This window comes from Poromitra crassiceps (assembly GCF_964638095.1).
Source record: "Poromitra crassiceps genome assembly, chromosome: 30".
NCBI lineage: Eukaryota > Metazoa > Chordata > Actinopteri > Beryciformes > Melamphaidae > Poromitra > Poromitra crassiceps.
Genome location: NC_139652.1, coordinates 7,416,315 through 7,431,702, shown reverse-complemented (window position 1 = coordinate 7,431,702; position 15,388 = coordinate 7,416,315). Strand labels below are relative to the sequence as shown.

The window sequence follows — 15,388 nt, the reverse complement described above, 5'->3', positions numbered from 1 at the left end:
GCCCATCTGCTCCCACCAACCACATGGTTGCCGCTGACCATTGATTCCTCATTGATTCTGCGAATTGTTTAATGATAACCAACGTCAATTAATTAACCATTTGCTGTGTGCTGTTTCCATTGCCCTGGGCTAATTTAAGCACGCTGATTAATTCTGGGTCCCCCCGGTGGTGGAAATGGACCTCAGTGTCAACGGTGGGATTAAGACCATGAACAATGGATGACAGATGACTGACACAGAGGACTGAGTGGCTTTGGAAAGCTGTGCGGCTGATGTTGTTATTGTATAGATTTTAACGAGCGTATTGTGTTAATAGACCGGACGGAGTGGAGATGAGCGCTGGACATATTGCTGCCATAATTTATTCCAGACTGGAACGAGGAACATATTGTAAAATCTCTTGTTATTTTTGTGAGGTCAAGCTTAAGGTCTCTAAGAACAAAGACATGAGTGGCTGTAGGCTTAAATGTTCACGTGACGCTGATGTGCAATGTTCAAACTGAAGAAATGTCAATCAAATCCAAAGTCATAAACAACTAACTACTCAAACGGATTCAAAAGGAGGAGCAATATTTGATGACATCTTGAGACTTATTACAGCCACCCCCCCCCCCCACAAAGGGTTTGTGTATCTATTTCACAGCACTGATTAAACTCTGAGGTCTGAAATGTTTGCTGCTTTTTAATTCAGTTTGTGTACCCAAGCACTTTGTTGTTGTTGTTGTTGTTGTTGTCGTCGTCATCACTCATGTCTAATTAAATGTGAATTTGGGGGCATCCTGGTGGTGTAACTAAGGTGTGAACCATGTTGTAATTGTTTAGCATCCTGGGTTCAAATCATAGACTGTAAAAAAAATGGACAAAATGTTTGTTTGTATCAGGCTGTAAACATGTATCTATTTCCTCACCTCACTCAGACCAAGGTCTTAACAGTGAATGAATGCCATCCCTTCTACTCATCCTCGAGACCCTATGTCAACAAAGTCATGTGACTGCCCTTATAGGAGGCTGGACCCATAGGCGGAGCCTATAAATACATCCAGGTGTCCGCGCCGACTTCCTCTTTGCCTTTCTCGCTTAATCCTAGACCGGTAAGTACTATACATTTTCTTACTTCACGTCAGTTAATCCTAGACCGGTAAGTACTGTACATTTTCTTAGGACTCCACGTCAGTTAATCCTAGACCGGTAAGTACTGTACATTTTCTTAGGACTCCACGTCAGTTAATCCGTCACTTTGGTGCAGGTGCCTATAGTGTCCCTGAGGATTGCGAGCGGTTTGTCTGTTTGTGAGGGTTAACTTTTTCCGTTGGTAGGTTAACCTTAGCCACATTCATACTGAAAGTGGTTACATGCTGTGTTAACCAATCTCCTTTTCTAGGTGGCTTAATAATTGATGCGCCTGGTTAACGTAAGCAGGTAGAGGGTATTCTACAGCTTTGGTAAGTGAACTACCATTGTTCTAACCCATCTTTTTACAGGTAAGCTGGTAGAAAATCGGAAGCTGATTTTCTGTTTTCTTTTCCCCAGGTGCTTGTTGTTTGCAGTGATGTGTGTCAGACCCCTGCAGGGCCGCTGGAAGTCATTTTAAGCAGGGGGTGCTGGGAGGAAGGGACTCTCGGTGGGGCCCGCAAGGGCCCCGCCGAAAAAAATTTGGGCATTTTTTTTTTACATTTTTTTGCCATATTTAGAGGAATATCTCATTTTAAATCAACATTAGGATACTGTTGTGATGTAATTATTCAGTATTTTCTCCTTTTCTCACTCATTCAGAGCAAAGAGGGAGATATATAGCATGATGATAATGCTCTATATCTCCCTATTTGCTCTGAATACACCACATGACACAGACTTACCATGATAGAAATATTATCAGCAAACTTAATGACTAGACTAATTATTCTGATCTGAATGGCATATATCAAGAAACATTGACTCCTCTCTTTGCTGTATAGTGGGAGGTGCATTTTTGAGTAGGCTATTAAAATAGCATGTCAAGTTCACATTTCTTTATTGCCAGATTAAACAATTCGTATTGGTTGTTGGTTGGTTCAACACAACATGTGCGTGCATGCGCGCTTCTTCTTCTTCTCTAGCCTACAAGCATGTAACTTCCTTGATTGTTATTGTTGATAATTCTATTTAAATAGGCTACATTTTCATTTCCCGAAACATTCTTAAACAAGAAAGGAACATTGTGCATTGCAAAATATTTTTAATTACATTTGTAAAAAAATAATAATAATATTTTTTTTTTTTTTTTTTTTTTGGAAAAAATCTAGGGGGTGCTGCAGCACCTGCAGCACCCCTACTTCCCGCGGGCCTGGACCCCTGGGTACTGGCTACTGTGGTACATGGATACAGAACCCAGTTTCGGCGGCGCCCGCCTCCCTTCTCCGCGGTCTGTATGACCGTGGTCAGAAACACAGTCCGGGGGGGGGAAAGAATGCAGAAGACATTGCAAACCTCCTGCAGAAGGAGACGATTGTGAGGCTAGACTCCAGCGAAGCTCACTGGGTTCTACTCCAGGTATTTTCTCATTCCAAAAAAAGATGGCGGCCTTCGTCCCATCTTAGATCTCAGGCAGCTAAATACCTTCATAAAGGCTCTGCCTTTCAGAATGTTGACCACCAAACAGATCATGTATCGAAAGAGGGGACTGGTTCACTTCCCTAGATCTGAAGGACGCATATGCTTTCACGTCCCCATCTGGCCAGACCACAGACCGCTTCTAAAGTTCACTTTTCAAGGGAAAGCCTGTCAGTTCAAGCTCCTTCCATTTGGCCTTTCTCTCTCACTCAAGAGTGTTTACCAGGGTGGTGGCAGCTGCTCTACAACCCCTTCAAACCTCCCGCCTGAAGATCCTCCCTTACTTGGATGACTGGCTGATCTGCGCCCCAAGTCACAGTCAGGTTGTGCAGGACACACAGAGGGTCGTCCATCACGTAGCCTACGTGTGGAATCTGCCCAGCTCAGATGCCTGCGCCGCTGCCTTTGAAACAATAACAACAGCAGCGCTAGCCGCTAGCTCGTTGCTACACGCTGAAAACGATTGATGTGGATTATGCAATGAAGCAGCCTGCATGGTACGTTCGGTGGATGGCTTTTTCCCCTCTAGTCCACAGTGAAAGCGTTCCCAGCCAGACTCTCCCAGCCCCTTTGCTGGGAGAGTCTGGCAAGCGAGACTATTGCGACCCTGATGGTACGAGTCATCCATTGTTAAGACCGTGGTGATGGTCTGAGTGAGGTCAAAACAGATCGTAAGTGATGACTATAACTATGGATCTATGAGACGGAACGGTGACCATCACCATCTCTGGTCGCTATAGGAACGGGCTGAGGCGTTCCAGGCGAGAGGAAGTCGCCGCAGACACCTGGATGTATTTATAGGCTCCGCCTACCGGTCCAGCCTCCTAAGGTCAGTCACGTGACTTTGTAAGGACATAGGGTCTCGAGGATAAGTCGAAGGAATGGCATTCATTCACTGTTAAGACCGCGGTGACTGTCATCGTTCGGTCTCATCGATCCATAGTCATAACTTATTTATGCTGTACATTTGGGCATTTTAACATAGGGGTGAATGGAGAATGGCTTTTTTTTTTTTTTTACTTGCCTAACCCTAACAATGTTTTTGACTCGCTTAACTCTAACCATAACAACCAACAGCATCCTTCAAACAAAAATAAAAATGCAATGAAACACGTTTGAAGAGTTATATGGCGATTCCTCTGTTGTGTGTGTGATGGCTTTCTGACAGAAAGACTTCAGGGCTAACTTCTGCCATGTGCAGTTCTAACAGGAAGTGGTGGTGGTGATAGCTCTATCTTGACATGTCACAGCAAACAAACAGGGGATGTGCGGCTGAAAGAAAGGTGAGAGAAGAAACGGAAGAAGAGCAACAAGAAAGTCACGAACAACACTGACAATAATAAGGTAATTCCGTCGTCTACAAAGTATTACTGTGGTAGCAAGACCGTCTATGTAAGTATATTAATATGAATATGCTCGAACAACATAACAGAATACAGCTCACATCTGTGTATAGCCTACTTCATGCACATACATCTATGTATAGCCGACTTCATGCACATGCACTGACAATGAGGAACAGAACAGAAATGCTCGCCACGCAATCGAAAAGAAGAAAAGAAAAGGACAATTCTCTTACAGAAATCTCCAAATGTCAAAGGTTTTTTAATATCAAAACACTGCATGACTTTTCCTATGCTGTTCCTCAAGGTTTTCATGTCTTGTGTGTACAAGTATTTTGGATCGATGTCAGTTGGCACCATAGTTTATTACAGTAGCCTATTAGGGTACCAGTTTTTATTTCATAGATAATAATATGGGATATTTTAATGATATATTCAGTGCTGGAAATGTCCCAGATATTTATTTCAGAAATCTGGTCACCTTACAGACAAAGGTTTTCACCAAGGCTATGGCAGGGAAATGTGTATGTGTGTGCGTATGTGCGTGTGTGTGTGTGTGTGTGTGTGTGTGTGTGTGTGTGTGTGTGTGTGTGTGTGGGGAGGGGGGCGGGGCAGTAGTAGTCTCTCAAGCCAGACTGTCTCTTCTACATTCTGCGAATGCAGCTTAAAGTCTCTGGAAACCGAAATCCACAAAAACCTAACTACGCTATGTAATTTAGGGTCTTATGTGAGTGATTATAAGCCTCAAAAAGTTTGAGACATTGTGTAATTCATGCCCACAGAACATGGACAAAGGAAGTTGGGGGGGTGTCGGGGGGGGGGGGGGGGGGGGGGGCTTCTTCAGGCCTTCTTTAAGACTTCCCATACAGTACAACTCCATTGCTTTATACTATGCACGACATATCGGCAATCATATCGGTATCGGCCGATGTTAGTAAAAAACTTTTTAAATATCTGTATCGGTCCGATGAGCAAAATAACAGCAATGCTAATATTGGTTATCGGTATTGGTCAAAATGTTCATATTGAGAGGAGACAATGTGGTAAATCTATGATTCATGGGCTTTTCCAAATATTTTGGAAATAAAGAAAGACAACTTTTTCAAATTCACAGACAGTGTTTACAAGTGTTTTTCAGTAGGTACAAAATATAATTAACACAGAAACTTGTTTTTATACAGGTCATATCGACATTGGTAAAAGTCGGTTATCGGCCATAACAGCAATGTTAATATCGGTTATCTGTATTGGCCAACATTTTCATATGGGTGCATCCCTACTTCAATGTCAGAGTTTTCTTTCATGGCTTCAAATGTGTTATGCATTGGTATTTTAATGCTAATTTATAAACTTTCTACAAGTAAAGTTAACTTCATACCCCAAACAATTAACCACTAGGCAAAATCGTATTTAAGACATTTTAAGCCCTGAAATTCAGATGATTGGATTTGAGACTTTTTAAGACTTTCTAAAGGAAGGCTTTGTCGATTTTCAATGCGCTTCGTATCATTAATCTCGGTAATGTAAGCAGATGGACAGTGCTTTGTGCTTACCTTATTTTTGCCTTCTATTAATACCTTCTTCGTTTTCTGCATGGAGAAATCCCTGCTGGTCTGCCTGCAGAAACTCCGCCGCCAGCTCTTTTGGCTCATTAATGCTCGTTAAGGCTCTCAATGCATTCTCTGCGCATACAGAAAAAATACAAAGAAACAATCTGTAGTTGGAACAACCGCCCTCGAGCAGAACATCTGTTCACTTCTGTGTCAGAATGATGCATTCTTACCCGGAAGCAGTAGCGGCTCCAGACAATTGTGGTTGGGGGAGCTAAGGGGGGGCTTCATTATTTACAGCGGGGGCTAACTTTTTCTACATAAATAGACAGTGGTTCTCAACCTCTGGTACAGGTACCACTGGTGGTACGCGGGGGCCCCTCCCTCTCATACATTCATATATGATGGTAATTTATCAGGTACTTGTGTAAAAAGGTTGAGAACCACTAATATAAGAAATAATAATAATAATAATATGATAGGGTGTGAATTAGGCTCTACTGTTAGACAAGGAGGGCCCACTGCTTTTCCATTGAGAGCCAAATCCCCAACCCAACATGTAAGTGCTTCAATGAGCTGAAGACTGTGTATTTAGCCCTATGCCACACTGTATGTTGAGACTGATGAGTCCAGTTACACAAGGCTATATGCAGCACACACATTTAGATGGTAAATCAAGAGTTTATATTCACAAGTTACACAAAAGATTTAAAATGTGCTATATTTTAGAGACAAATTAGGCTTATCACTGCATATATATGTAAATAAACAGTGCCACATACACAGGCACATCCATTCATCAATAGTCTTTGCCAGAGTAAAAATAAATATAACCATTCATATAGACTGCACTCAGGGGCGTAGCCAGGGATTTCGGGCCCCATGAAAGGATATCACATTGGGCCCACGGATGCAGGCGTCCGAAGGGCGGCGGAGGAAAATTTTGGCCATTTGAAGCCCAATTTAGAGGGATATCTCATTTTAAATTAGAGAGTTCCCCAAACTTTTGAGTAGCCAGTCAGATTGAAAAGGTAGCCGGATCATGTTCGCGGCGTTTGTTCCAGTGGTCCTTTTCCCAATTAATAAACAAACCCCAAATATGTATCGATGAGTGTGACAATTGAAATAATACAAATAAACATTCTTATAAAGGCCCAATGCTCAATTTAATTATAAATAAAACAATATCCATATTGCAAAACACAGAGAGGAGAGATTGTGCTAGCTAGCTAGCTAGCTAGCTCAGAGATGATCAGATAGCTAGCTCGGAGAGGGATCATGTCTATGTTCCTCGGGTTCTATGTTCCCCGGGTTCTATATTCCCCGTTTTTCACTAACCTCTCCCAGCCCCCACGCCAAACCTAACCTCCCCCCATGCCTAAACCTAACCTCCCCCAGACCCTAACCCAAAACCTAACCTCTCCCACCCCCACGCCTAAACCTAAGGTCGGCATTGCGGGTAGTCGGCATAGCGGGTGGACACCATTTGGGAAAAGCGGGGAACATAGGACCCGGGGAACATAGGGATGACCCCCTCGGAGATTACTGGCTAATGTTATATCTCTGAGCAATCTTTTAGTCTGCTTACACACTTGGCAGCTAACAAGCTAACTGATGCACCTTTAAAGTAATGTTAGTCACTGTTTCCTATTCTGATAGAATTGAGCATTATGGTAGCCTATATTTACAGTACATTTATGAGCTGTTAATTGAAGCATTGGAACTGTCGTGGAAATCTATTTTTCCATATATACAATATTTCTCTCTCAGGTTTAGGTGAGAGAGTAAGGTCAAAAGTTACCTCACTGCATTGCCCACAGAAAGTCATTATTCAATTAGAAGAACAGTGACAAGACTGAACTCCTCCTCATCGGCACCAAATCCACCCTCAATAAAACCGGTCCCATCACCCTCACCATTGACGACTCCACCATCACCCCCTCCCCCCTGGCTCGCAACCTTGGTTTCATCCTGGACCCCACCCTCTCCTTCGATCCCCACGTCAGCTCCGTTGTCAAAACTTCATATTTCCATCTCCGCAATATCGCCAAAGTCAGACACTGCCTCTCCCCCCCTGCTGCTCAATCCCTCATCCATGCCTTCATCTCCTCCCGCCTCGACTACTGCAACTCCCTCCTCACCGGCATCACCTCCCGTTCCCTCCATAGACTCCAGATGGTCCAAAACTCAGCTGCCCGCCTGCTCAAGGGGCGTTCACACCGAGATATTTATTTTTCGCTCTGTCACTCAAGTCAACCCTTTGGAATCGCTCTGTCGCTCTGTTTAAATCGCTCATCAACAGGCACACGAAATGACGGACATGTGGGGGATATAACGTTATGCAATGTCATGCTGTTTGTCCACTACGAGCCACCGTCATTGTTTACAAGCTAAGCCTATCAGCGTGCTCCTAATGCGAGCTGCATACCGGTAGTACAGACTTCACTTCATGTCAGCTGTCAGCCTGTCAATGTGGTTTGTTGCCACACAAATAAACCAGCGGTTTGTTCCAAGCCAGAGTGATCCTTGACTCGCTCTCACACAGCAGCCAATCAGCATTGAACAGCGAGCGACTGATGCCAGCGTATTTTCGCTCGAGTTGGGATATTTCATCTCGAGCGACGAGCGTATTTTCTCCCTGTCGCTCTGTCTCTGCCGCTCGGACGCCCAGCGATTATTCTCCCAGGCGAATATACGCTCAATCGCTCGTTTGCATTGACTTTGTATGTAAACTCGACGCCAGCAACAAACTTTAATAGGTCGGTGTGAACGCAGCTTCACTCACACCCGGTCCCGCGATCACATCACCCCTGTCCTCCACTCTCTCCACTGGCTCCCCGTCAAGCAACGCATCGACTTCAAATTACTCCTCCTCACCTTCAAAGCCCTCCACAGCCTAGCCCCCCCCTACCTGACTGACCTCCTCATCCCCCATCGCCCCTCCCGTACACTCCGATCCTCTTCTACTGCCACCCTCATCATCCCCCCATCCAGACTCAAAACCTTCGGTGACCGTGCTTTCTCCCACGCCGCACCCCGACTTTGGAACTCCCTCCCCCTGACTGTCCGAGACTCTCCCTCACTCCCCACTTTCAAAACCCGACTTAAAACCTATCTGTTCTCCCAAGCTTACAACCTCCCCTACCCCTGACCACCTCTAACAAACCACCACCCTCCGCCCCCCCATCCCCCCCCCTGCCCCTCCCTCCTGTTATCTTCCTCTCCTCTGCTTCTCCATACAACCTTGCCCTGAACCGCCACTGTTATTTGTACCTGTTCCCTGTATCTGTTGCCTGTTACCTGTATCTGTTGCCTGTTGCCTGTTTCTGTTGCCTGTCTGTTGTTTCTCTGTTAAGCGACTTTGGGTCTTGAAAAGCGCTATATAAAATAAATGAATTATTATTATTATAGAATAATGTTATAAATTAATATGGATAATTTGGTATGTTTGCCTTTTGGTTGACAGAACAAAGAGTGAGAGAGAAGGAGAGAGAGCAGGATGGAATTGGCACAGAGAGAGAAAGCAAGAACCAGGTGAGAAAGTGGACAGTTAGTCAAGTATGTACATAACTAAGCAGTGATATACTGTTATCGCTATTATTTTCGCATCTGCGCTTTGCTTTGCCTCGGCCCCTACTAATGTTGAGACCAAAACTATGCCCTTGTTTTCAGGAACCTACGACTCAGCCTGCTATCATGTCATCGTGAGACGAGATGACAGGGGGAAGTTCTTTGTGACGACGAGCCTACATAATTATAATGGACTAGTAGTTACTGTCAATAGTCAAGCATGTCTTCAATCGAAATTATGAACTGGGAACTCTGTTGTCTTTGTCAAATGGACAAACCTAGAAGCCTTGCAAACTCCTAAGGAAGAGGGACTTGTATATCTTGAGGGGGAGACTTCAATGTTATCAATAGCAATGATCTTCCTTGTAACGTCACGATTAGTCAGTTGAATGATGGTTCAGGCATTGCAGCAACTCTTAAATGGCATAAGGCTGTGTATCACAACATATGCAGTTATTGTTATTGAGTTATTGTAATAGTTCTCGGGTTAAACGGGCGACAGAGAAGCAAAACAAAGAAGCTGGCCCTAGTGCAGAAGAAGCTGTCCCTAGTTCCATGAAACTGACGTCATCTGGGGATTTTCCACATCGGGGCAACGTCAAGTGTTGTATAATCTGTGAGGGTGTGGAAGTTAACCTCCACAAGGTACTAACCAATGTCATAGATGACAATCTAAAGAGTTGGGCGAAGCACATCCACCCTTCGATACGTCATCTGCGCCGCAGATGATGCATCGAAGAGTGGATGTGCAGATTCTGCGCTGAGATTATAGCCCTGGTGGAACATTCAGACAAGACTTTATTCAAGCTCTCAGAGGTACGCAAGATGTATCAAAAGCTTATGAGTGATCAAGTTCATCCATGGCAAGATAGACTCAACTCCATTCAAGGATCACCATCTCAACTTCCTACCTGAACGGGTGGAAGTTTCCAAGGAAAATAAAGACCGGAAGGATATTTATCTATCACACAAGTTGAAGGTTGCTGATGAGCTTGCTAAGACATATAGGTCACAGAGTTCCCAGTTCATAATTTCGATTGAAGACATGCTTGACTATTGACACTACTACTAGTCCATTAAAATTATGTAGGCTCTTCGTCACAAAGAACTTCCCCTTGTCATCTCGTCTCACAATGACATGATAGCAGAGTCGCAGGTTCTGACAGACATCAGCTGAAAACAAGGGCATAGTTTTGGTCTCAACATTGGTAGGGACCGAGGCAAAGCAAATTAGCGATAACAGTATATCACTGCTTAGTTATGTGCATACTTCACTAACTGTCCACTTTCTCACCTTCTTGCTCTCTCTCTCTCTGTGCCAATTCCATCCTGCTACCTCAATCTTTGTTCTGTCAACCAAAAGGCAAACATACCAAATTATCCATATTCATTTATAACATTATTCTAATTGAATAATGACTTTCTGTGTGCAATGCAGTGAGTTAACTTTTGACCTTACTCTCTCACCTAAACCTGGCTGTTTTCTTAGAGAAATATTGTATCTATGGAAAAACAGATTTCCACGACAGTAATGCTTCAATTAACAGCTCATAAATGTACTGTAAATATAGGCTACCATAACGCTCAATTCTATCAGAACAGGAAACAGTGACTAACATTACTTTAAAGGTGCATCAGTTAGCTTGTTAGCTGCCAAGTGTGTAAGCAGACTAAAGTTTGCTCAGAGATATAACATTAGCCAGTAATCTCCGAGCTAGCTAGCTGATCATCTCTGAACTAGCTAGCTAGTTAGCTAGCTATCTTATGAACAAAACAATGTCAGCTAACATTCTTTGACAGTATTCACACCATAGAACCAGACACCAATTTGACTATGTTCTCTATCAGAACATTCAAGCACTTTGCTAACATTACTTTCAACTTGCCTGTCTTTTTAATGTTGACCATGAATCTCCAGTAGACCTACACCTCTTCTTCTTGTTTTACTGGTGACTATTTACCAAAGATACACTGTTACTGTTTGTCACATTTTGTCCCCTCCCCTGTCTCTAATAGACACGTTATAGGGCAAAACATTATTTCCGAAAATAATAATTATGAATAAATATAAAGAAGTTGGATTTAACCCCAAAACTACCTATATGCTAGTGACCTTGAGGAATAAACGTCAAATAATGAGATGTCAAACTAATGTGACATATACATGTACAGCTTATAATGAGAAATACTTTTTTGGAGGTAGAATCTTCGATGACGCACCAGAAACACTGGATTTGACCGCAAAATGACCTTTATGCTAACTTTGTGGGGTAAACTTGACCTCAATTAATTAAAATAACATCAGAATCAGATTCTACCACCCAGAAAATGCCTAGAAAGTGGTATCATTTATGATTCTAACCCTTTTCGTTTTTTGGGGTGGTGGCCATATTGGATTTTGCAAATATGGCGGCCCCGTGGGGCGCCTATCTTGGCGCCCGGCAAAATTTGATTATGGATTATGGTATGGACAACATCTGTGCCAAATTTGGTGCTTTTGGAAGAATCTGAACCAAACGGCCCTTATAATGCCCTGAGGCCCCCGACTAATAGCCAGCCTACTACACATCGTCTTTTAGCAGAGACCCAGTTTGTCACAATTAAATCCAAGTCCGACAGATTCAAGGTGAACCTCTTCTAATGCCACCTATTTCTGAAGAAAATGGTGAAAACGACATACCCAAACTAAAATGCTTACTGTGGCTGAACCGCTAGGGTTACAGACAACTGCCTGACCTTTTCTGAAAGGTAAGACTCTGACGTTTCTGTTCCAAGTGTCAGACTCTATGTGTTACTGACCCTGAGTAACACCAGCTCAAACACAGTGGTTGATTCTCGCCTAGAATAAAAAACACTTTTAGTGTGTAAACAGTTACCTGTGGTTGTTGTATTTATGGCTAGAAACCCAATGGAGACATAGCCACAGGCCTTACCACATCCCAACTCAAAGAAGATGAAAAAATACCAAAACATGAGTATTTGGCAGTGGTTTTTGTAGGGAGATACCTAGGCGGATTTCCAAAAAGCCATTTGAAAAAGCCAAATAATCTGAAATGTTGTCTTTGTCTTTGTACAAAGACAGCTATAACTTCTGCTGTGTTGATCTGATCTGAAAAAGGAAGACATGGTTCGATGCGCAAGATTCAGCCGGTTAATTTGGTATGTAGCATGAACAGCGTTGTTCAGAATTAACTACCTAATTAATCACATAAATGACAGATGAACAGCAAAAAATCAGAAACGTAACGCCGGGGTTACGGTGCCATGCAATAGGCAATTGGACTGGATGCCGGCAAGCAATAATGATGCGTTATGATGCATGCGGTGGACATTGGAGACAGTGTGGACTGGAGACAGTGTGGACTGGAGACAGTGTGTGAGGAGCAGCCGTCCTTTCCCCGCGGTCACACACTGTTTGATCCCCCGTGTCAGGAAATGAAAATAATGTCTATGCATCTTTTATTCATATCAAATGAAATGTTGAGTGTGTGGTTCATTCACTCTTTGCAAAAACAAAAGCACATTTACCTGGGTCAGGTCAGACGCATCGTCAACTATCAAAACAATCTTCTTTCTCTCTTCTCTTCCAATAATGTCTCCGAGTCCGCTCAGTGCTGTGTCTGTGTCTGTGTCTGTGCAGCCACGCAGGTGTGTAAATGGTGTGTTCAAGTGTACCACGGAGCCTGGGAATTCTCACTACTAGGATGAACAGAGCACCAATACATCGATCAGTGTATTATTTTTTTAATTAATTTATATTTTTAGAATAAACTTCAGAATATTTGTGTATTAGCCTAGTTTAGTTGTTATAAATTAAGTTTTTGTTTTTCTCCAAAGAAATTTCCAGGGGGGGCTTAGGGAGGGCTTGGCTAATTCCAGGGGGGGCTCAAGGCCACCCTAGCGCCCCCTTGCCGCCGCGCATGCCCGGAAGTGCCTGGAATAAACTACAGAGCTCTCGGTGCAGGACGGCACTGTTGCACTGTGCCCGGCGTTAAACACGCACAAGCGCTAAATTAATGCTTTTGCAAAGATAGGGCCCATTATGTTTTCGAGTTGCTCGTTAACGTGATAATCTCAGGAACGCCTCGACGGAGTTGCTTCAAATTTGGCTCAAACGTCCCTTTTGACTCAAGGATGAACTGATTCGATTTCGGTAGTGAAAGGTCAAAATTCAAGGTCACTGTGACTTCATGTCTGTCCGTTCCATCAAGGAAGGGGGCGGGGCTAGGTAAAAGTGGCCATAGCTAGGGATTGGAAGGTCGTAGAGAGTTTGGATTTGTGCATGTAATCGGTGTCACCCCCCTGTGAGGTCATCAAGGATGCCACTGCAGCTGTGAGGTCATCGATGATGTCATAAGTGATGTCATAAGTGCAGCTGTGATGTCATCGTGATGTCATAGCAGCTGATGCAGATGTCTTTGCATTGATAGTCTTGTCAAATTAAGATTGCAATGAGGTTTGCTAGTATTCCAATGATCTAACTTTGATGTTTTTCTATAGTAATATTCAAGAATTATGTCATTTATTTACACTACTGACATGTTACACTCCCATTTCAGGTCTCTGTGTCTAAATATGTCTGCTGCCACCAGTCTCCAATCTGAAGAGGAGTTTCTGTGTTCCATCTGTCTGGATGTGTTCACTGATTCAGTGACCATACCGTGTGGACACAACTTCTGCAAAGCCTGCATCACACAGCACTGGGATATTCGTGCCCGATGCCAGTGTCCCTTGTGTAATCAGCGTTTCAAGACAAGACCTGAGCTCCATGTCAATACTTTCATAAATGAGATGGCTGATCAGGCCAGGAAGTTAGCTGAGATGAAAGCCAAACCAGGAGAAGTTCCCTGTGACCCCTGCACTGGGACCAAACTGAAGGCCCTGAAGTCCTGCCTGGTGTGTCTGACCTCCTACTGTGAGACTCACCTGGAGCCTCATCAGAGAATCGCAGGCCTGAAAAAACACATGCTGATCGATCCTGTGGAGAACCTGGAAGCCAGGATGTGTATGCATGGCAGACCGCTGGAGCTTTCCTGTTCTGTCTGTTCTGATATCGAAGGAAAGAAGGCTGAGCTGGGGAAGATAGTGGCTGAAATTCAGCAGAAGATCCGGGAGAGACAACTGAAGATCCAGGAGATCGAACACTCAGTAAAGCTCAGCAAGGAAGATGCATTCAGAGAGATAGCAGAGAGCAGAGATATCTTCGACGCTCTCATCAGGGTCCGCTCAAGGCATAGGCCTAGGGCACCAAAATGGCTAGAACCGGCCCTGGCTCTGATACAGTCTGTGCAGACAGGCCTCTCTCCACAGACTCCTCTGATGCGGTTTGTGAAGAGAGGCCGGGCCGAGCTCATTGGGACGATTAAAGAGAAGCAGAAAACAACAGAGAAACAGGCTGAAGGCTTCATCAAAGAGCTGAAAAGGGAAATCTCAGAGCTAATGAAGAGAACCGTTGAGATGGAGCAGCTCTCTCGCACTGAAGACCACCTCCACCTCCTCCAAAGCTTCCCATCCTTGAACACTCTTCACACCAAGGACTGGACAGAGGTCAGTGTCCACGCATCATATGAGGGGGCTGTGAGGAGAGCTGTGGCTCAGCTGGAGGAGACTCTGAGGAAAGAGGCTGCTCAGTTCAGTAAGTCAGATCAAATCAAAGCCAGCTGCCAGCAGATAATAATCGTGGTCATGCTCGTGATTCTCGGCATCATCATACATCACTTTGTTCTCTCACGCACTGAAGACCACATTGCTCTCTCACGCACTGAAGAGCATTTTGTTATCTCACGCACTGAAGACCACCACACGCTGAATTGGGTCCAGCAGTATGCAGTGGATGTGACTCTGGATCCTGATACAGCAAATCCATATCTCATCGTGTCAGATGATGGGAAACGGGTAAATCAGGGCGGTGTAAAGAAGAAACTCAAAGACAGCCCAAAGAGATTTGCTGTTGCTCCCTGTGTGTTAGGAAAGCAAGGCTTCTCATCAGGAAGATTTTACTTTGAGGTTCAGATTGAAACGAAGACTCGGTTGATTTTTATGGGAGTGGCCAGAGAGTCGGTCAACAGGAAAGGAGTCCCACCGATCCCCTGTGAAGGCTACTGGGCTATGGAGAGAGAGTACAATCTGCACAAGTACTCAGCCCAGAGGGTGGGGGTGTTTGTGGACTACGAGGGCGGTCTGGTCTCCTTTTATGACGTAAATGCTGGAATTCATAAGCTATCCATTACTGACTGCACCTTCATTGAGAAACTCTACCCATACTTATGTCCCGGGTATCAACCTGGTGAAACCGCCGACCCTATGATCATCTCTCCTGTCAATCGCACGGATTAG

At 44.1% G+C, this 15,388-nt stretch overlaps 1 protein-coding gene across 1 annotated transcript; it reads left to right on the top strand.

Annotated features, from left to right (window-relative positions):
* Nucleotides 1-3,887: 3,887 nt before the first annotated feature.
* LOC310800693 (E3 ubiquitin-protein ligase TRIM39-like) lies at nt 3,888-15,388 on the top strand (the record flags this gene model as incomplete). The annotated part of the gene is made up of 4 exons (XM_083663308.1): nt 3,888-3,933; nt 13,612-14,272; nt 14,588-14,687; nt 14,934-15,388. Exons 2-4 carry the CDS (start codon nt 13,628-13,630, stop codon nt 15,386-15,388), a joined length of 1,200 nt encoding a protein of 399 aa, XP_083519434.1. The 5' UTR covers nt 3,888-3,933; nt 13,612-13,627.